The sequence below is a fragment of the Mugil cephalus genome, chromosome 1 (genome assembly GCF_022458985.1).
Source record: "Mugil cephalus isolate CIBA_MC_2020 chromosome 1, CIBA_Mcephalus_1.1, whole genome shotgun sequence".
NCBI lineage: Eukaryota > Metazoa > Chordata > Actinopteri > Mugiliformes > Mugilidae > Mugil > Mugil cephalus.
In genome coordinates, this window is record NC_061770.1 from 47720984 (window position 1) to 47744064 (window position 23081).

At 42.3% G+C, this 23081-nt stretch overlaps 3 protein-coding genes across 5 annotated transcripts in view; 2 read left to right on the top strand and 1 right to left on the bottom strand.

Annotated features, from left to right (window-relative positions):
- The first annotated feature begins 7551 nt into the window (after window positions 1-7551).
- On the top strand, window positions 7552-11358 carry six7 (SIX homeobox 7). Its single transcript, XM_047596887.1, has 3 exons — window positions 7552-8607; window positions 9576-9739; window positions 10011-11358. Exons 1-3 carry the CDS (start codon window positions 8200-8202, stop codon window positions 10219-10221), a joined length of 783 nt encoding a protein of 260 aa, XP_047452843.1. The 5' UTR covers window positions 7552-8199; the 3' UTR covers window positions 10222-11358.
- Window positions 11359-13896: 2538 nt separating this feature from the next.
- Window positions 13897-18352, top strand: zgc:101810 (uncharacterized protein LOC493612 homolog). The gene is made up of 9 exons (XM_047590668.1): window positions 13897-14064; window positions 15094-15204; window positions 15676-15834; window positions 16321-16450; window positions 16594-16730; window positions 16864-17013; window positions 17245-17390; window positions 17490-17622; window positions 17990-18352. Exons 1-9 carry the CDS (start codon window positions 14017-14019, stop codon window positions 18158-18160), a joined length of 1185 nt encoding a protein of 394 aa, XP_047446624.1. The 5' UTR covers window positions 13897-14016; the 3' UTR covers window positions 18161-18352.
- Window positions 18353-18939: 587 nt separating this feature from the next.
- Window positions 18940-23081, bottom strand: part of rin1b (Ras and Rab interactor 1b) — a 31812-nt gene continuing 27670 nt past the window's right edge. For all 3 annotated transcript variants that reach the window (XM_047590641.1, XM_047590657.1, XM_047590648.1), the window contains exon 12: window positions 18940-20849. In XM_047590641.1, the coding sequence (XP_047446597.1) occupies window positions 20526-20849 (324 nt within the window). In that variant the 3' untranslated portion in view covers window positions 18940-20525. The remainder of the gene's footprint in view (window positions 20850-23081) is intronic.

Genomic DNA, 23081 nt, shown 5'->3' on the forward strand with positions numbered 1-23081 from the left:
CAAGATTTTGCCAAAATGAAAGATTTGATAAAGTGTATTACTTAGCCTTAAAAATGTATACAAAGAGACATCTCAACAACTAAATGACTGACAATACCGTGGACAGGCTGTACCTTATTAAATACATCATTAGCACAATTACAACTATTTTACGTTAACTGATGAATATTATAGTCACTATAGTATATAAGACATAATGAACCTCATCAATCAATTAACTCATGACCACAATGTGTTCGTGTTTGTGGTCAATGGTGAAAGATGATCCTCAAATTAGTGGCGCTAAGGGCTGACCTACAGTCAATGGGGGCGACACATGTTGTTAGTGTGTCACAGTAAATAAGGGGCTCACTCCATATGACCATCCCTAATGTTTTCAGACATGTGTCCACACAAAGTGCTACACTATAGGACTAAGTGTCTCTTTTTCCACCCTGATACTACCCCTATTTAACTGAAAGGTCACCAACCAGCTAACGAACAAAAGCATTACAACTTTTGTCCTGGAAACACTGGTGAATCATAATTTAACAGTTTTTTGTTTTTTACTAGGGGTCTTAACAGTGTGGGGTGCAACTTGAACCACACAATCATATCAAATAAGTGTAACTATACCATCAGAGAGACCGCGGAGCTCATAAACAATAAAGCAAAGCAAATGTTTGATGAAGAAATGCATATTGTTTCGCCACTTACACTGAATTAAACTATGAATTTTGTACACCAACAATTAACAAATACATACATATCTACTCTTTATCTGGCAATGCACCATAGTAGTTGCATGTTGCTATTCATGTATTGACTGCAGCAATGTAAAAGCTGCAAATTTAGTCACAAAAACATTGGTCTGTACCCAAAAGATGCCTTAGAAGAAAATCTCCCCGCCTACACCCCAAATTGCGAGCATCAGGTCACAAGAATTGTATCTGTGATCCTCCCAAACAGACAGACACCCATGCAATCCTTATCCCGCCTTCATCCTCACCACCGCTCTAAAATACAAACTGTCCATCAAAATCAAATCGTCTTCCCGCCTGACAGCTGAGTGGTCTTTCCGTCCGGGGCCTGTCAGCAGTAAAAGAGGGCGAGGGCTGGGTGCCGGGCTGGGATGGGCCGGGCTGGGTCGGGCGTTCCAGAGAGGATCAGGGGAGATAAGTCACCAAAGCAGGAATTAATGAGCATTATAGTATTAGGTAAGAATAAGTCCACCTTAAATCCCTCGGGATTCCTAAACAACTCCAGTAACACCTGTTACATGTGATGATGGAGGGGCACGGAGCAAGGTCTACGTTTTTATGATAAAGAAAGAAAAATATCGAGCGATAATCTAGTGGATAAAATGTGAATTTGTTTCAGCGTTGCATTTCTCAGACATTTTACAAAACTTAAATCTTAAAGTATCAGCAGATTGTGAAGTACGTACAAGAAAGTAACTTCTCTAACAACTTCATGTCAAGCTCAATGAGAAACTAACTAAAGGTAAAATACAGTAAATTAAGTATTTAACGTCATTTACATATTAGTTATTTGCTAACTAAGCTTTAGTCATTTTTTGTTTGCTGCCTGAAAGATTGGTGCTGAAGTGAAACCGTTTCCATCATTTTCTTTGGCTTCCCTCAGCCAGTTACATCAACAGTCTCCCCCGCCGACAGCCTGCTCTCAGTATTCAAAGCTCCCTCACCACAATTAGCAAACAAGAAAGTAAACAATGCAGTGCAAGCGGTGATTTGCTGGGCTATTTTTCTAAAGGCTTAAATTAGACTTTGCCAGCTAGCCGTGAGCTCGCGATAAGCTGATCCCTCAAACAGCCAACATGATACTGTCTGGAGGTTGTTCACTGAACTGGAGGGAAAGACAACCTGAACCACGGGTTAAGTTTACCTGGAAAGATCATCTTCATAAAGTCTTCAGACATCTTTAAGTGTGAAAGAGCTTGTTGCTCTGACTCTGAATTCACACAGATTTCCCTCTGAGTTATTGCCATGCAAGGCAAGAATACTGAATACTGAGTCACATGCATCAAGATTGTAGACTTGTGAGAAGCTGCTTCTAGAAAATGGCCTCTGTGGATCAGACTTGTTCCAGTGCATCCCACAGATACTTGATCAGTTTTGAATCTAGTGAATTTAGAGGCCAGGTCAACACTTTGTGTTGTTTTTCAAGTTTTTTGAGTTGTTCCTAAACTGTTTGCTGCTGCCATCAAGGAGTGTCGTTGCTATGGGGTGGAGGTGCCTGGTCTGGTCTAGATGGGTGCTACATGTCTAAGTAACATCCACACTAATGCCAGGTCCAGAAGATTCCCAGCAGAACAGTGAATTGAACTGTCACAAGATGGTCAATGTCAGTGGTCATAATGTTGTGGCTGATCGGGGTATGTCCATTCCCATGCTCATTAAAAACGTATAAAACATATACTTAAAAATATATATATAAATATATACAAATAATTTGTAATTCATCACAAATTAACTATCGGCTTTTTAACTATGATGAAATAGTTTAATCCATTAACAGCCTTAGTTATAAATGTTATTTGGGTCAAATACAACCAATGCATGTTGTATAACCAATATATACAGTATGCATATGTATGAAATATAAAAATAAAAGGTTTGTTCAATAAATTTTACAGGTAAAACCATTTAACTGAAAACACTGGTTAAGTTTTGACATTAAATTGAATAATTTTCCAAATATGCCACAGTTTTAATTACATGTGTTACGATTATTATGATTGTTTCTTTTTGGTAACAGTAATTGTTAAAAAAGCGATGAGAATTGCACAGCAAGAAAACCTTCAATTTAAAAGTTCCAAGTTAAAATCCTACACACTTACTGTTGTATATCATCAAATATATATTTTATAAAGTTGAACCTCTGCTTAGGTTTTTAAACTTTTAACGAAATCTCAACAGCATTTGTCACCTAGCTTTGCCCTATATCACCTGTGTCCATTGAATAACGAGATCTTCCGATCTCTCCGGTTCACACCCCACAGCGATGAGTGAGGAAGTCATTTTTGTCGTTTGTCGAGTGCTCCTGGCATTGGCTGAGAGCTAAAGCTAACATACCGCATTCTGGAGATGAGGGGAGGGGAGGACACAGGGGGGAGATAGGCCTGTCTGAGAGGATACTGCTATTGAGTTGTAAATGAGCTTGTAATTAGCCCTTACACATTTGCCTGGAGGGAATCAGTGTGTGTGTGTGTGTGTCATTGTGTGTTTTTTAACCCCTTTTCCTTAGAATAGGGGTTGGCGGTGATAAGCAGATAATACTAATTACTTCTCCTCCCAATTGCTTGTTAATTGTGCTTGGTGTGGATTTATACAGCATGGTAATACCTCCCCGTTCAACACACACACACACACACACACACACACACACTCACACACACGCATGCCCCCTGCTTTGCCTGGTGGCAAAATCAACAGGTCATTTTTTAATCAGGAGACTCCTGCTTAAGCCACTGATTAATTATGCCGAGTGGGGTTCCACCATGTATGGGTCCAGCCAATCAGGCAGCCAGTGCTTTTGTGTATGCGCATTAGATTGTAACTGTCAAACACTTTAACATATTCTCCAGTATGCTCTTAAATTACAAATACAATAACGAGAACAGTCAGAGCAAAGACATGTTGATGGTATTTTAATGATTTTAGAGAAAAGCTAGGTATTCCTATATGGAGACTGTGAGTCAGTCACGGGTTCAACACTCATAAGTTATTCAAGGTTGTATTCAAGGCTTTGCGCGTCATAATGGACAGTGTTAACCGCTCCCACGTTGCCAGTTCAGGAATTTCTCCTCCTTCTGCCAACGCATCTGTACGGATCTCGTCTCAACTTTCATCCGGTGGTTCGTAGTGAAACAGTCTGAACCAGACCCTTACTGGATATAGCCCTTTTCTACCACAGCAAATGTTTCTCATTCAGTTACACAAACTGTACAAATGGAAACTCACAATGTTTCAAGAGACAATTTTGCCAGTCTTTAAATAGCTGACGATTTTGCCATCAACCTTGCAATTAATGGGCAACCCCCTCTACCAGCTGAACCACAGCCGCCCAAGACGTGACCGGCCAATATGACCATACACTAATTAACCACCTACAATGATAACGTATGTCACTGTGCTTCCATTCAGAAACACAAGTAAGACATCGCAACTCCTACTACTTTTAACTCCAGTATCAAAGAATGTGACCAGATCCTGGTTAATGCTGAAGATGAATTGTATTTCTGGAACTTCACCTACTTTCTAAGGTGCATGGATTAGTCAGGACACAAGCAACACATGAAGTATATGGGACAACTTTTTCAGACTGACTCGTGGCCTCATCAGGGTCGTCTCATTAAGCACACAAGTCAAAACACGTCGCGGTTCCAGCCATTTATGAGGATACACTGTGAACTACTGACTTTGTTGAGGATTTTTACCTTACACTAAAGAGAAGCACCAGAATGTATCATACTTAGGTCACATGGGCATTGAGGAAAAGCCATCAACTCTGGTTTTCCATGTCTTTAGGATGATTCACCACCTCAGCAAAAGACACACCAACACGTAAATGTCTACTAAGTAAATCTGGCTTTCGAATTCTGCTGTATTTCGACTGTCTGGGTCGGGTTTGTTACAATAGTAAGGCAATCTTGGAAAACATGTTGTAGAACTGGTAAGTGTTTTCTCGCTTTATAAGCAGTTGATAAACATTAGACTAATTTATGTTTCCATGGTTACGAGTATGAAAATGTAAGTATTATCGCGGTAAAGTAGCGGAGAATTACAAAAATATGGCCAACGTGTGATCCATATGGCTTGAGATTAGAGCCTTCTGTGTTAAAAGTCATCGCTTTGTTTGCTTTTGTCACCTCTGTCGTGAATAGTGTGGGTCACACCTCCAACACTAGGTCCACAGACACTCGCAGGCACGACACGGGAAAATGGCCGACAATCATCTAGGTGTGTCATGGCCTCAGCACTTAATAACTTCTCATTTAGACATCGAAGAACCATTGTTAATGTCTGTTACAATTTAAATTATTATTTATTACTGACCATTTTATTGGCATGTTGATGGTTAAAATGTAAGATTTTTTTTTGTCTGTGAAACAATATGTTCTTAGAGTGTTTGACAACTGTACACACGTGGTGTACTGAGTTGAACTGAGTTGCAATACAAATTAAAGCAGAGATGGAAAATTTGTTTAATTAATCGCAAAGCCGCAGAATCCCTTCTGATTTTCACATATTTATAAGATTCAAGATTTACTTTACACTAATTTCTCACAGTGTTTAAATGTAAATAGCATATGCATGGTATGATATGGATTCTACAGTTTTGGAAAATTGAAGATGCCAGCATCAACGCACTGGAGTTAATATATAGGTCAGGGGTGTCAAACTCATTTTAGTTCAGGGGCCACATACAGCCCAATTTGACCTAAAGGGGGCCGGGCCAGTTACCCCAATAGCTTATTACCTGGTAAATAACGACAACTCCAAATGTTTCCCTTTGCTTTAGTGCAAAAAAGTACAGCTACATGTAATAAACAACAGTGAAATTTCTTATTTTGTCAAAAATTTTCAGCTAATATCTTCAGTGTAATTTTTGCAAATTCATCCCACGGGCCAGATTGGACCCTCTGGCGGGCCGGTTTTGGGCCCCGGGCCTTATGTTTGACACCCCTGATATAGGTGATAATAGTATGAATCGGTGATATAAGGAGTTTCTGTTTTACAAAGATGTATATAATCAACGTTTAGGACCCACCCCCACCCCTCTACGAACACGTCATCTGTTCATCCCATCGCCACCTTATGATTCACCCTGTTCTAACGGCTTGGGAGTGCTTAAGCAGATTTTGGTTCAGTCTGCTCTCAAAGTGTTAAACAGATTGGTTAGGGGGGATTTCTTGTAATGGAGGTGTGTGTGTGTGTGTGTGTGGTGGTGGTCAGTGTCTGAAACTTGGACGGGTTAGATTAACTGTGAGCATGATTGTCACTGAGCTCATTTCTCCCCTTCTGTGCTAAAGAGTGTGACTGACACACACACACCGACCCCCCCTTCCCTTAAACCCACCAATCCCACCTGGTATTTTAATCTAGATTTAGAATCTAACACGTATCAAGTGATCGCCCACTGCTGACAAAGTAAGTCTATATGATTTCTATACTTTAAACTCAACAGCATCTCAAGGACAGATCTCTTAAACTTTATCCACGACTGGCGTTGAAAGGATTAGTTGACTGGTTATCCAACAGAAAATGAACTTATGTCACTTGTGATCATTTAATTATTGGTTTAACTCATTGATGGAGTAAACGTTTGCTCCCAACAGGTGCCTCAAATCTAAGTTTACGCAGTTTTTTCTATGGTTTTTTAATGATATGATGATATTTGTTGGAATGATTCGTCTGGTGACAGATGACACATGATGAAAGACCACAAACTGGATTTGTTTCATATTAAGTTCCTGGATTTGATGTGATCACCTCATATCTGTGTCTTTCTCCATGTACCTTTTAAATAGGTGAAGTTGTGCAAGTACAATACTAGTCCACTACAACAGACCATGGAAATGCAAGTTGACTAATTTTTATTTTTTTTCAGATAAGAAACTATAAAATAATTGTATTTTACTACTAAAAAATGTCTTGTAAATTCTAAAACATTGAGCACTAATTTATTAATTACTGTAGTGTTTTTTCATAATTAAAATGTTGTAAATGTTGTATGTGAATCATACAGTAGCTGTTGTATAGATGAATAGATTATAATTGTTATGTACACACAGTTAATATCTCAATTTCATTTGTTTGTTTACTGTTGTGGAAGTCATTTAGAAGTTAGGGATTAATACAAAAAAAAAAAAAAAAAAACTCACCACTTGAAGAATATCTATCTTATCAAAAACTATCCGGGACTCCAGCCGTTTGTAGATCAGCTATGTCTGTCTGGCAGGATCATATCTGTATTCTAGACAGATTTGTGGACCGGATTTTAAACCAGATGATCCTTCACCTGACTGCAACCTTTATGTAAATCCATATTCACTCCGGGGGCTAATCTATATGTGCCTTCAGGGGCAATTATTTAGGACTTTAAATAAAACTATAATTGACTTATTTATTCAGATTCTGGTTCGCTGAAGCTTGACGTGTATTTTCCCCAAGGCTACTTTGTGCAAATGAACATGTTTGCATTATAGCTGACAGATGCTCACAGGACTCTTAACCTGATTAATAAGAAATTTGTCCTTAGACTGATTAATGAGAGATCAGAGGGACCGGATCGGGTGTCCTGGAGCTGCTCCACCACACATGATGTCCAGGGGCGTTTTCATTATGTCTTGGCCCGGCGAGAGGTCACGCAGGATCGCCTACATGCAACCATGTCTGTTTTAATTACATGGGTATTAGCCGGTCGGGATCGCTGCGGCTTTGTGTCCCGACATGTCCCCTAGGCCAAATGTCGGGGGAAACATGCGAGACTGATATTCATGTTCAAGGACGCCGCTATTTCACTGTGCCAGTCGAGCGTGTTGAAGAAACTGTTAATTATGTTACTTTTCCAAGTTTTTGCAGCCTGCAGAAAACCAGAAAGTATTTTCTAGTCTTGCCTGCCGTCCAGAGACTTGCATGTTTTATGCACTACACAAACTTTCTTGACAGCATTTGCCCGTCATCTGCTCCTCAGGCAGAACTCCATCTGCACCAGACCCGACCTATTAAATAACCTATCCTGACTTGTTTGCTCACTGCAGTCATCCTGACAGTCAATGTATCCTCGGGCTAAGCCAAACAAGCTGATCAGCCAGGCACCTCTGTACACACTACCCCCCACTAAGAAGCTAATGGCCAGCACCTATAATCCTTCTCAAAACAACCACAGAGATGCTAATTGTATCTGGCTATAAATACAGGTTGACTCCTTGTCTTCTTTCTTCATTTGTCTCCACTCCACTATACCAGGAACCACCGCCTCCTGTTTACACTGGCTTCTCCGAAACATTTGCCCAAATACCAGGAAAGATTCGGTTGCGTAAGAGAGAGGGCGGATAGACGCTACAGGTGTCCGTAAACTTGCAGCATCACCAAAAAGGAGTCTTCGAGCGCACGGAGCTTTTACGCGCGGACGGGAGCTTTCATGCGGCTTTTTGAATTTCTCCACTGAGCAACCGAAAAGCAACCAGGCGAGATGTTCCCGCTGCCCATGTTTACACCGGACCAGGTCGCTCGGGTCTGCGAGAACTTGGAGGAGACCGGGGACATCGAGCGCCTCGGCCGGTTCCTCTGGTCTCTGCCGGTCGCTGTCCCCGGCACCGCCGGGGAGGCGCTGAACCGACACGAGTCCGTGATGCGAGCGAGGGCGCTGGTCGCCTTCCACGGGGGGAACTTCGAGGCGCTTTACCAGATCCTCCAGAGCCACCGGTTTACGCGCGAGTCGCACGCCAAGCTCCAGGACCTGTGGCTGGACGCGCACTACCGGGAGGCCGAGAGGCTCCGCGGTCGGCCGCTGGGCCCCGTGGAGAAGTACCGGATCCGCAAGAAGTTCCCGCTGCCCCGCACCATCTGGGACGGCGAGCAGAAGACGCACTGCTTCAAGGTAAACACGAGGAGAGAGGCGTCTTGTAGAGGAATAATTTGGTGACGGTTACAAAATGCACCTGAATGGTACAAATTGCGCATAAACGCTTTGAAGCTGGACACCGGTTTCTCTCGTTAAGGTGTTTTTAACCTCACTGTTGTCCAAGCTGCCTGGTCTTTGAGCTTTTAAGATGATAATGGTCAGAGCCACGGTTATCCTTCTGCCTTCTGCCGTCAGGTCTACTTTAGGCATGGTGTCCCGCTGCAGGATCTCATGTGTCAAACGAGGGCATGCGTCTCTGACGAGTCTACGCACTTTGAAACGATGTTAAACTTTTAAACACAGGAATCCATCTAAACATTGTGTCCCTTCTAGTATTTAATATAACACATTCACTCTACTGTTACAACAAGGCGTCTTCTCCTAGAAACCACTAAAGTGATAGCTTTTACAAAATTACTAATTTGTGTCACAAATTTAATATACGATACCCTAATGTGGAAAGGACTATAAACAATGAAGATGTAGACACATTTTCACAATATTTTATTGTCTTATAGATAATTCGGGCTCAAAACAAGGAGTAAAGTTAGAGAGCAATAAGGCATGCCCTTTGTCCCCTGGATAAGTTCCTACATGTGTGATCTCCCTCTTGTGTCCACACACAGTACTGTTCATGCGTTAGTAATCTTTAATTCCAAACCTCAGGAGGGAGAGCCTGTCCAGCAGCCTATTAAGCCCCTTAACATGATCCAATTTAGTGGATATACGTTGTCCTGTGTACTAACGTAGGTTGTGTCTAGTCTAATACGATTATACCGAGCATAATATGAGACTGATGAGATTATTGTGGTTTAATAGGATGATATGAAACAAAACAACTTGAGCGCCGTGATTGCGGCCTCCATATGGAGACTGGGTCCGAGTTTTACACTTGAAGGATCTGAGACGCTTGAACTGAGATATAATTTTTCGTTCACCTACAGGAAAGGACCCGCAGTTTGTTGAGAGAGTGGTACCTCCAAGATCCGTACCCCAACCCCTCCAGGAAGCGCCACCTGGCCCAGGCCACGGGACTCACGCCCACACAAGTCGGTAACTGGTTCAAGAACCGCCGGCAGAGAGACCGCGCCGCGTCAGCAAAGAACAGGTACCTCATTAATTACAGATATTTTAACTGATTATGATAAAAAATGAGAATAAGGATAAAAGATGGGATTGAATATGTTAAAATGTTGTCAAGAGAGTCAAGAGATACCGATACGCATCACACTTTTAAGTATTAAATACAGCCTAATTCTACAAAGACTCCTGGTGAAACCAATGATTTCATATCAGCCTGTAGAGCATATTAATGTGAATTTATAAAGTCTCGCACGTGAAACCTCACTCTCATCTCTCTCGTCCCTCCCTCCACCCAGACTCCAGCAGGACTCGTCCCTCCTGCCTTCCGAAAGCTCGCCCGACGGCTCTCACCAGGAGCGCCACCACCACCCCCACCTCCTGCACACCTCCCCCCGCAACCTGGGCAGCCCCGAGGCCAGCGACTGCAGCACGGAGACGGAGCGCAGGGGAACGGGGGCGTCCACCCCGGAGATCTCCGTCAGCAGCGACAGCGAGTTCGAGTCCTGAGACGACGGGCTCCTTTCCCCCCCCCCGTCAGACTCAGACGCGTCCCGAAGACGCTCGACGCTCTCGGCGCGACTGCGAACGCGTTAGAGGCGTCCCCGTGGGAGGAGGCCACTCGTGGCAGCGAGCGGACGGCGCGAAGGGAAAATATGCACTTAAGAAGCACCATGGCACATGACCTCGACTGTTATACGTGTTACTGTTTAGCCGATCATGACTCAACGCTGCAGAGCGGTAAACACCCACAGGTGTAAAACAGTGTTTTCAGTTCTCACACAAAGTATTTAGATAACGTGAATATCGACAGGTTTTTATACTTGTCTCAGTAAATATTTTTGGGATAGATTTTCTAATAGTTTTATGGAAGCTACATATGTTTGTCAGAGAATCATGTGAGTACAGTGAACTATGCCTTGGGATGGCTATTATTGTATTAAACTATATTAACATGCACATTAATCGATTATCTCCAGACTCTAGAAAATATAAATCAGAGTAGAATTTTCCTAAATCATTCACCTTGTATAAATGACTGTTAAGTTTTGTAAAGTTTTTTATGCAGGTAGCAGTGGTGGGACTTTATATGAAGGTAGCAGTCAAACATTCTTATGTAAACCATGTGCAACGTGATCTCTTTCCTACCTTGTTATTCAGTTGAATCAGGTTATAATGTGCATGTAAACATAGTGAAAAACTTCAATCCATTTCACTGCCTTAAATAGGAACTAAGGGCATCACTCTTTTACAATGCAGAATAAGTTCAAGCTATGTACACATGCTGCTCGTACAGTACAAACCCTTGTTGCTCGGAGCCGTTCACTTCTCTGATTGAAACGCGCTGGGCCGTCGCAGACGCTCCCGAGCTGCTCTGATGGACGGATCCCTGCGGGAGCCGACACAGAAAAAGATGAACCGGAAAGGTCATGAAGCACTCTTAACTCAACGTGCCTATTACATTTGAGAACAGTGAAACCCAGTCAGACACGACTGTGTCTTCACGTGGACGGCACGCTCAAAAGGCTCACCGTTTGCCGTCTTCCTTACAACCGTACACTTCTCACGATACGTTTCTGCATTCCAATGAAAAATGTGTATTTTGTAAATGTTTTATGTGAATAAATGAACCTATTTTTATCCAGAGCTGTTGCGACTCGGTGTATTTACAAGTTCCAAATAGCATGAATGCTAAATGAATCAAATGATCTTTGTGGTCGGTACTGGCAGCCTTGATGTGGATGTGAAATCAGGTATCGCAGCAACCACATTTGCCAACTTGTATTTTTTATTTTAAAACTGAGATAAAAACAGTTACAGTTGCCAGATTTTATACCGACGACTCAGTTCCTGTTCCCACACCCTGAAAACTTAACGCTGGAGTTTCATTATTCATTAGTGGAAAAAAATGGAGAAGCGTGTTGGTTGGCTGGGATGTCTTCTTACTATCTGAAGTGTCTCAAACTCAACTGTGTCTCCACCACTGTTTCTTCATGTAGTTATCAACATTGGATTAGCAAGCTAGAAAACATTTAGCACGGAGCTGCATTGATATTCATTTGGAGTTATCTGAGCTACTATTTTGGGAATTCATTTAAATTCATACTTTTTAAATAGACCTTAATCATTTTGGGGATTGATTCTTCATTTAAATTAAATATTCAGCACCTTCTATTTCTCATAATTATAACCAAATTTCCTATGCACTTTTCTAAATATGCTAGCCAACAACCACATGTTATTGTTTTTAAGCCATAATGATGTCCTATTTGGAAAATAGCCCAGTATTATTCGAGTTTAGAAACATTTAGCTCCTTAGCTGCCGAATTTCGTCAGCTAGCCATCTAGCTAGCTACTTAGCTAGCGCCTTGAGTAAGCTCATTTAGCAAACACTTTGGCACAATTTAAGACACTATATTAGAATGCCTAAATGAAGATAATTATAACATCCGTTTATATGTAAAAACGAGGTTGTCTGACAACTCTTACCAATGACTGAAGCCAACAATATCCACTGCTGAATAAAGAAGACAGACTCTACACTGAGGAAGTTGCAGCTGCTGCTTAATCCGAACAAAGATGGCGACCGGAACCATCGTCGTCACAACGAAGTGAAAAATGAGGGAAGAAAGCAGCCATCATCTCTTCTGGCACTACCTAAAATCAGGACAGCAGTATAAAAATGTGTTCTGTACTACTCGTGACACCAGGTTGGTAAATTTCAGAATGAATAAAATCAATATTTGCACACTTTTATAACTAGCAGGTTATACTGCTGTAATGTTCTCCTTTCTGGTCTATAAAATTAACAAGCTGCAACTGAAATTTGCAAGTTCTCGCTCAGATCAGAAGGAGAACACACATTAACGCCTATTTTAAAATCTGCCTGTTAGTTTTTGTATTGATTTTAAAGTTCTTTTATTAAGTTTTAAAGCACTCCAGGAAGGCCTCTAAGATCCCCTGGTTCCTCTCTTTTAATTGTTCCACAGAGTAGAACAAAAACCTTTAGCAGTGTTGCTTTCAGCCACTAGTGTTAGAAATATTGCCACTTTTAAATGGTGGCTAAAAAAAAAACATCTCTTCAATCTGGCTTTAATGTCATAGTCTTATAGTTATTTTATTTCTATCCTACAGTTTTGTATTCTTCTATTTTTATTACATCATATCTCTTATATTGCTATTTTTATTTTGAATGTTTCTATATTTTATCCTTTTTTATTTTATAATTTTTATATTTTATTGTTATTTTTTTACTTACTGATATTGATCTTTTATTATATTAATTTATCCCTTTTACAGTGTACTTTAGTCTCCGTGCCCCTTTTCTTGTTTCATGCTTTACACATACTTTTGTCAGTCACAACTTAAAGCACTTGGAATGGCATTAATTTTAAAAGGTGCTTGATTGATGATTGAATATTTAAACTATTTTATACGTGGTTAATAATGTAAACCCCAATGTTAAACAGCATTGAAAATTCCAGATTATTTGATACCATTTTAACCGAGATTAGGAATATCTGTGATGCATTTTGTGATATAGCCTCCTGTCAGTTACATTTAATCACTGTTATCCCATTACTATTCACCAGTGTATGTTTTACTCTTAAATTCTTAAAAAATGACAATAGCATAAGTATTCATTCAAAATGTATACATCTGTTGTACCTATATTATTGCTGGTTACTAAAGAACGATTTGTTGCTTTGAATGTTGACATCTTAAAATGGTTGGTCTATAATTTAGTTGGTGTTCATCAAATTAGAGACTCAGAATATTCACTTGCCTGTATTCAGGCCTATGAAATAAAAAATAGAACTCTTATTAAATGGAACAAACGCTGGATTTTATGACTTACTGGATATTATATTAGCAATATCAAGTTAACAAGACCACAGCTCTTTAAGTTCTTGCGTAGAAAGAAGTCAGTGTAAGCAGAGAAATGTGTTCTTGAGAGTGGACAGAATAGAGACATTTAAAGATAACTTGTGGCAGTTACTGTTTGTGGAAATGTCAGCTACATGTTTATTCTTAAATGCTTCCTTTGTAAAAGCACTACCTGTTTCTCTCAGGAAAAAAAAAAACATGTAGAAATGCTCTGCTTCCTGGTTGACTACAAAAACATGGGCGTCTTTACATTAACTAGTCCCACCCACATTTGAGGGAGTAGTTAGAAGACTTCTGCTTACCTGTCAGTTGAAGTCTCTGCTAAATTCATGCTGAGATAATTTTTAACCGGTTATATGTTAGTTGGGGTCCAGATAGGGGGGAGTATTTGGAGCTCTTTGTAACTTTTGTGGAAGCATGGACAGCCAGGGGAGGAAAGTAGTGGTCTGTGACAATGGGACAGGGGTAAGTCCAATAGTCAAAAATATCAATATTACACTATGCAGTATGTTGTTAATATCATTGCATATAGTATGTGAACATCTTGTAATGGCTTTCTTCTTTTCCATTAGTGTCATCTTGAAGTACTAAGTTTGTGGCATCACACTGTTTGTGTAAACATACGTTTAAGAGATTTTGAGAAAAACTTGCTGTCTATATCGATGTCTATTTAACTTTACAGTTACTGATGTACCGATGACATTCGGATAATTTTGTGTAAAATGTCCGAAGAATTCTGAGGGTGTGAAACAGTTTGCATTCTCCAGCCTGATTCCACATCTGTCTGGACTTGTCACTCCTGCCTTCAGTGTGCACACACAGCCATAAATGGTTGTGATGCTTTGAACTGAGCACACATTGGGCGAAAAGAAGGAAGAGAGATTAGAGCTGCTGAAATTGCAGGAGTGGCTCTGTAAAACCGAACTGCAGAATTTAAGTGTTGATTTCTGAGAGTGGAGACGTACCTTCAGTCAGAAACCGGCCAGTCTTTTACCTCTGATAGAAGGAATGTACCGCATCCCTGTAGGCTAAGGAATGTGTCTATGGTCACAAAGACAAGTTGAGACAATAGTCTGAGCTGCAGTCAGGACAGCCAGAGGAGCAGTCCGTGGGGATTTGTGGATTTGTGTGGCATTTAAAAGCTGTGAAATACCACATTTATTTAATTGCACCGTTCTACATGCTTTTAAAAAGTGTAATGAAATTGCACTTGCATCGTCTGATAAATAAGACAAAATCTTGTAAAAGCATCGCAGTAATACACTCTCAGTCCGTTGCCGGGATGCAGATTAAAGCCTAGCACCAGATTAAAATGACTGAACTGGATTTATGAATGGACTGTAGAAAGGACTTAATGCCAGAGCACAGTTAATGTTGAGCCTCGATTCAGGCTGATACAAACAACCTCTGTTTCAACAATGCAAAACGAGAACTGTGTCCTCGCACATAAAAAACCACTCGTGTGATACGTTTCATTTTCACATCCCTGCCCAGTTTGTCAAGTGTGGCTTTGCTGGATCCAACTTCCCTGAACACATCTTCCCTGCCATGGTGGGTCGGCCAATCATACGATCAAACACCAAAGTGGGCAACATCGAGATTAAGGTGAGATGAAAAGCCAGCATGTTCTTTGGGAAGCCTGAAAGATACAGACAGATCCTTATCTCAGCCTTATCTGGTAGGTTTGGAAACATTCTCTAAGACGTGTTCAGCTAGTGTGACCTACCTCTGCTCCTCCTTCTTCAGCTAATAAGTATTAAAGTGTCTTAGAGCTGCACACCTGTTAGCTTCCTGGAACACGGTTAAGTTCATACGCTCATGTAACCTTAGATTCCGCAGATCATTCAGACCTTTTAGTCTCTTAATCCCTGTCGGATTGTGCAAAGGCATTTTGTAGAGCGGTGGGGAAAAGGACGCTGGCACTAAACGTAAATAGTTCACGCAGGTTTGGTAATAAAATGGCTCGGGGTCATTTTGCTCATCACGCTTTGCTAGAATTCACAGACGCATCGTAGAAAGCTGAACTCTTGAGGGGTGCTTTGAGGGGCACCTTCCTGATTTGATCTCGTCCTCCAGGACCTGATGGTGGGGGACGAGGCCAGCGAGTGTCGTTCCATGCTGGAGGTGTCCTACCCCATGGAGAATGGCATGGTGCGCTGTTGGGACGACATGCTCCACCTGTGGGACTACACCTTCGGCGAAGACCGTCTGAACATCAAACCATCAGAATGCAAGGTGCAAAACGAATGCATTGCTTGATTCATAGGGAATTTCTTTAAAGCTGTTGCCAAAGTTTGCATGAAACCCACTGTGCATCCACCCATCTATATAGTGGAAGTTGGGCCTAAATGGCACCAAACAAAGCACGTTGTCCTAGACGTCCTTCTCCATAGCAACGTCATGCAGGTCTTTATGAGTGATTCCAAAGCGTCTCAGGCCACATGAGATATTTAATTTCTTCATCAAGTTCTTAGTCTGTCCCAGAGCCTCCCTCCAGATGGCCATTCTTGGCAAGAGAAGAACTCTTCCGGCCTTTGTTTTGTCTTAAAAGATTAATTTCATGAATATGAAGCATGTCTCATAACGTAACCATGACATGAATCAACAAAACGAGATATTTTCTCCTGTTGCTATGACCTGCAGAACATAGCAACGACATAGGAATACAGATATCCGTAGAATATAACTGACACGTTGTATGTATTCATTTGTCTTTTCAAGATCCTGCTGACCGAGCCGCCCATGAACCCCACCAAAAACCGCGAGAAAATCGCTGAGGTCATGTTTGAGAAGTACCAGTTCCATGGCATCTATGTGGCCATCCAGGCTGTGCTCACGCTGTACGCTCAAGGTAAGGAGACGGTATCACATCCTGCTTTTAAATCTGTTCAAATCCTACGTGCTCTGACCTTTATGCCTGAACACAAAGAGTATTGAAATTTGGATTTACTTTTTTTAATCACATCCTCTTTTGTGAATGTATTTTACCGATAGGTTTGCTCACTGGTGTGGTCGTCGACTCGGGAGACGGTGTCACCCACATCTGCCCAGTGTACGAGGGGTATTCTTTACCCCACCTGACGCGCAGACTGGACATCGCAGGACGCGACATCACGCGATACCTCATTAAGGTGAGCTCTGAGTGTGAGGTGCAGGGCCCGAATATTGGAAAAACATGGAAATTCCAAATAACATTTGACGGCGACCTAAGCATGAACAGATTCTTAAAATCTGACTTGAACATGTCACTTTTTCTCTTCTCAGCTCCTGCTGCTCCGTGGTTACGCCTTCAACCATTCAGCCGACTTTGAGACTGTGCGTATGTTGAAGGAGAAACTCTGCTATGTGGGATACAACATTGAGCAGGAGCAGCGCCTGGCCACGGAGACCACCTACCTGGTGGAGTCATTCACGGTACGTTGAGGGTTAGGGTTAGGGCCGCTAAAAGAAAAAGTACTCTGTTTAATCATCTACTGGTGGTGTTTGGATCATCTCAGGATACATAAAGTATCTATTTAATCTAGCTAATTTAATCTAATCTAAATTATGTGTCCAGGCATAAGGTTTAAAACCTCTGATTAAAGTATTTTGATGATATCATCATTCAAAAACCTTCAGTCAAATTTGGTCCTTCCTCTGGCTCAGCTCCCCGACGGCCGGCAGGTGAACGTAGGTGGAGAACGATTTGGAGCTCCTGAAGCTCTTTTCCAGCCTCATCTAATTAACGTGGAAGGAGCCGGAGTGGCCGAGCTGTTGTTTAACACCATCCAGGCTGCGGACATTGACCTCAGGTCTGATCCTCCTCCTGATATCTGAACTTCATTTTTTCATTTTTTTTTTTTCCTTCCCGAAAGATAGACCATCAGTTCTGCTCACCGTTTCCCTTTCAGGGCCGACTTCTATAAGCACATCGTTCTGTCAGGAGGGACCACCATGTACCCCGGCCTTCCATCCAGACTAGAAAGAGAGATCAAGCAGCTGTACCTGGAGAGGGTGCTTAATGGAGACACAGCGAAGCTATCTGTAAGAACTTCAACGTCAGTTATTGTGGTTTTATCTTGTAAAGGAGCGAAAATGTGTAAGTGTACGGTACAAATATGTTGGATAACGTGTTATACAACAGTTTATGCTCTGCATACCTGTGCACATAGGCAGAAAAATCATTGTTAGTATCAAATATTACTCTTTCCATTAATTTGTAATTGTTACATAGCATTGATTAACTAGTTCATTTTCCTATACGTGAGCTTTCAACCCCAAGATTAAAAGTACGATGCTTTTGAGCAGCTAAGTCAAATGTTAAAGTGACACATTCTCCTACTATCTTTTGCTTTAAACCCATGTGGACTTCTGCGTCTTTAATACCCGTCCTTTTTTCTCACCCCTGCAGAAGTTTAAGATCCGAATCGAGGACCCTCCCAGGCGCAAACACATGGTGTTCCTGGGCGGCGCCGTGCTGGCCAACATCATGAAAGACAAGGACTCCTTCTGGCTGAGCAGAGCAGAGTACCAGGAGAAAGGCCTGGCCGCGCTGCAGAAACTAGGGGGTGCCGTCAGATAAAATCAAATAACTTTCGTGTCAACTCTCCACGCTCCTTGAAAAAGTCTCCCCATTCCTGCCACTGCTAGTTAATTAATTGTATAAAGAGTTATTGACTTTGTTAATCGCGTTTCAATTAATTTGGCATTTTGCAGATTTGGTTTTGGCTTTCTGACTTTTTTTTTTTTTTTTAAATAAAAAAATTAAAATAGATAATTTGACATCACTTGGAGGCCTAATGTCTCAGGAAATACGAGCCATACTTTTTTCTTTTTAAATTTAGATGTAAAACAATTATGAGTTGGTTTATTTTGCATCCCTTTACATGGATATGTGTAAAGACCTAAAACTATGCTTTTTGTTGAAACTGATTTGATTCAACCTTGTGTGACTATGAGGAAAAATTCACTTAAACCTCAGAACAAGATCAAAATAATTTGTTAAATCCTCTGAGAAATAACTTTTGAGGTAAATCTGACCGCTTACTTTACAAATCAAAAAATGATTCCTATGTTAAACTATACTGCCTACACAAACACAGGAAAATGTGTTACTATATCCTCTTTTAAAAATAGATCTGTAAAATAATTCACTTATTTTGATTTGTTTTTCATTTTTTCTTTCTCAGTTATGTGAGTCTGTAAAGGAAAATTTCTCATGCAGGTAACTGTAGCTCTTTCCTTATTCAAAATATATAGGAAATGTTACAGGTTATTTTAACAGCAGTATCTGCTGCCATCTGGTGGCCGAGACATCGCACTGCGAGTTATCGTGGCACAAAGCTGGATGTAACAACATACTGAACAGATATTGCAATTTTTTATTGCGATACTGAGTTACCTGACAAAGTACAGTAATGTGTTTGTACACTGAAAAGAAATAGTGAGCTCTCACAATGAACACATGCTTCACGCACACACACACCACATTCGCAGAACCTTCACATTAAATGAAAAAGCATGCAGTAACACCTCGTAGTCCTCCAACCGAACCTCCTCAGCCTGCTCCATACCCAGGTTTTATATCTACCCAACAAATTGAACGATTAAAAGTTAGTTTTAAATACACAATATGATCATTGAGAATGACACTGAGTTGAACAGTCAGTTGATAGTGATGACTTGCAGCAGGGGGTCACCAGTAGCCGGCGACCTTTGTACATTTTACATTCGACCAGCCACCGTGAGGTCCTGGTTTATTAGTCGGGCCGCCCTCTCGGGCCCGCTCGGGGTCGCCTTACGGTTCGGCCCGAGAGAGACAGCAGAAACTCAAAAAAGCGAGAAACGTGAAATGAATGCAGCTCTGAAAGGATTCAACTCTTGACACTGGGAAAAAAAAAAAATAAAGATTTGAATACATTCGCAAGTCATTAAGTAAATGCGTTGCAGGTCGTCTCTGTGATGCGATGTGCTTTTATTTTTTTCTCGTTTTTCTTGTTCGTGCTCGGTTTTAAAAACGGAGATCTATCACTACCCTCCTACTCAGCCATTACTCCACCTGCCAAGGCCGTTTAATAGAATACGCAGGCAAGGAGGAGAGTCTGCGCGTTTTCTGAAAGGAAAAAATAAAAATAAAGCAAAAATAGAATTGTCTCTGTGGGCGAGTCCAAAAATAAACAGCTGATTTAAAGCTTCCCTCAAAGCTGATTTCTTTCAAAGTAGACACCTGATGATTCACAAAGTGGCCTCTTTTTTTTTTTTATCTGTGTTTTTGTCACTTTGGTATTGAGGTTTGGTCTTGGCTTCAACACATCTCCCCTTTTTTTTTGTCCCCACCTCTGACAGCATGGTTCCATCCCGCAGACGTCTACACATAACAGTGAAGTAATAAAACATCCAATTGTCTTTTAGATTGTGCCCAGAACTATACTGCGAAGGGGTTACATCACCAACGGTGGACAATTTCTCCTGTGCGTACAGGAAGTGATTTTGTTTCCAGGCAACAGTAGCCTCACAGAATTTGTCTTTGGATCGGAGCCTCCTCACGTTTTAATGATGTAATCCCCCCATGATATAACTCTGGGTGCACGTTTTTCGAATAACGACCATACCCACTTATTACACATTTGCCATGTCACAAATAGTACACTCCTTTACACTGGCGGCCACACCGAGTGGTACATAGTACAACTTTTTTGGCAACAGTCCCTGTGTTGGTCCTGCTCCTCTCTGCGCGTTGGTCCGTTTAGGGAAGAGTTTACCGTTCAAGGTCTGCTCCTCGTCTGGAGAAGGGCTGTAGTTTGTTTTGTTTTTTTTTTTTGTTTCGACGAGACACAACACACCGCCGGAGAGGAAGAGACAGAACAAGAGAAAGAGAGATACAGCGAGAGCGACCATCCTCCTCCCCCTCCTCCTCCTCCTCCACCTCCTTCCTCCATGCCTCCCACTCACTCCTCACACACCGACTCGCTCAGGTCCACGGCGCCACCTCTGGTGAGCCGCCGCATCTTGCTGAAGTCGTGGTCGGTCCTCAGGTAGGAGAGCGAGGGGCCTCCCTCGCTGTGGCTGGCCAGGTCTTGGGGCTGGGCCTGGGGGGGCAGGGCCCTCATCTCGCCGCCGCTGCGCCAGTACAGGGTGTATTGCTGCGGGTCGGACACGCCGAAGGTGGAGGCGCACAGCTGCGCCAGGGCCTGGCTCGTCTCCCCGGCTCTCCACTGCACCGTCCGCACGGCGCTCCGCTCCCCGTCCTGGAACAGTATCCGAACGCACCTCTGGGGGAGGGGGGGGGGGGGGGGGGAGAGAAAGAGAGAGTGAAAATGCACAGCGTTCATGCAAAGCAGAGGTCAAGAGGCTTACGGAGCGAGGGCAAAGGAGGGGGAGGCGCGGGGAGAGAGATGGAGCCAGAGGCGGAGTGAGAACCGGATAAACACACACGCCGATAATCCACTTCAACAAACGAGCCAGAACCGTATTCATAAAAAGAAATCACCGCTAAAACAAAGCTCCGTCTTCCCACACACAGACAGCAGATCCAAGAGCATCGTATTAAAAAGAAAAAAGAAAAAAAAAATAATCGTCCTGCTCTTTTCTTACGACTTCATTGACAATCTCCCAGAAATAATCCACTGGAGCGTCCAAACTCATCAAATACGATCCTCTCTGCCCGGGGAAGTTCTCCTTCTGCGCTCCAGTCCAAACTTTTTGACATCTTCCAAGGAGCAAAAAGCAAACACACACACACAAAAAAACACAAAAAAAACAAACAAAAAAAACAACTAACGACCCCGTCTCAACATTTGCCGCTCTTGAAACACTTAAGCCTTTATATAATTCAGATTCAACCACCTACAGACGCCCTCACAACTCTCTTTAAAGCACACCACCAGAGAAAACATGCTGGACATAAGCCTTTTTTTTTTCTTTTTTTTCTTTTTTTTTACCAAAAATCCAGCCTTGAGATACATGAGAGAATCCTCTCCCCTGCCACACACACACAAACTTACTCCTCTCCAACCATCCCACCGGGCACACACACACACACACACAACTATGCCCCCCCCCGCCTTCTCCTCCTCACCCCCCCACCGGCACACAGATGCACACAGGCTCTTAAAGAACAGAAGCAAAGCAGCACAGTAGCAATTATAATCAACAGGTCTGCCATCATCACAACTTACAGACTCACTGAGCTCCTCGCTGTCCGTGTGCATATTGTGTTTGCCTGCTTCGATGGGTAGATGCGGCTCAATAAATTTCATGTTATCTGACCGCCCACTTCTTCATAGCACTTGGCTCACTGATCCCCGCCTGTGTCAGTGGAAAATCTGGCTGCCGGGTGAGTTAGATCGGCTATTTGAAGCCAGGAGAGGCACCACGTGACGAGACAAAAACGTTGTGGATGACAATGCCTTTTTTTTTTTCTTTCTTTTTTTTTTTTTTCTCTCTTCCATGGCATCTGGTTGTACCAATCTGGGGCCTGGAGAGTGATGATGATGATGATGATGATGATGGGATGGTGTACTGTAGGTAAAGAGCCAGCGTGTGTGCATTAGTGCACGCCCCGCCGTAAGCCGGCGGCCCCAGATCAACGGATTACCGCTAAAAACGTCTAAAAACTAATCCCCTCCGATGAATTTGAAACGTGTTTGCACGCGAAGGAAGGGGATCCAGGTGTGTTGCGTCCCTCCCGATGACAGCCGGTGCTGGTGTTCACCTTTCGTTTCACCTCTAAAAACAGATGAAGCGGTGTCCTCAGCTCTCCAAGCAGCAGCAGCTGCTGCACTAGCCGAGATCAACTTTGGAGTTAAATTTGAGTCACTGCTGCTAGCCTCACCTCACCTGCCAGCGTCACAGCGTGATTAATGTACTGTAACGTCTGACCACTTTGGATGGATTACCCGCCGCCAGTTGTTTTTGTAGCCGGTTGTGTCTTTTGTGCCATTTGAAAGTCAGAAAACGCGTTTGTCACTTTAGGGAGACGTGGAAACCGTTCGTAGCCCACTGCTGACGAAGAACCGCGATCCTAGCAAGTTTTGTTAAGGCTTGAACTCATTTGTTTGCCACCTCGCAGTTTTAAATATTTGCTAATAGACACATAAAACTACAGTTTTGATCGTATTTGAGGTGAGAGATCTGAATCCTGACGCTCATTACTCTCCGACTATCACAGTCAAAGTCACTAGCTGCCGACTGTGGCTTCACACTGTAAAAGTGGGAGAAGACGTGCAGAAAAAAACTGAGGTATTCCTTTAAATTGAAAGGTTTTAAGGTGACAAACAGGCGCTACCCCCGGTCAGTCAAAATGTTCTCTTGAAGCTGCAGGTGAATCCTTTATTTGTCCTTGAGATGGGTCTGGAACTTTATTTGTATAGAGAGTAGCGGTGTGCAAAGCATCCAGCATTATAATAATTATGGATGTAAATGCAGTATTGGTCGGTGTTTTGCATTAAATGCAGCTAATAGAGGTGATTCAGGCTGACTTGAAGGGGCAGAAAATAACTGTG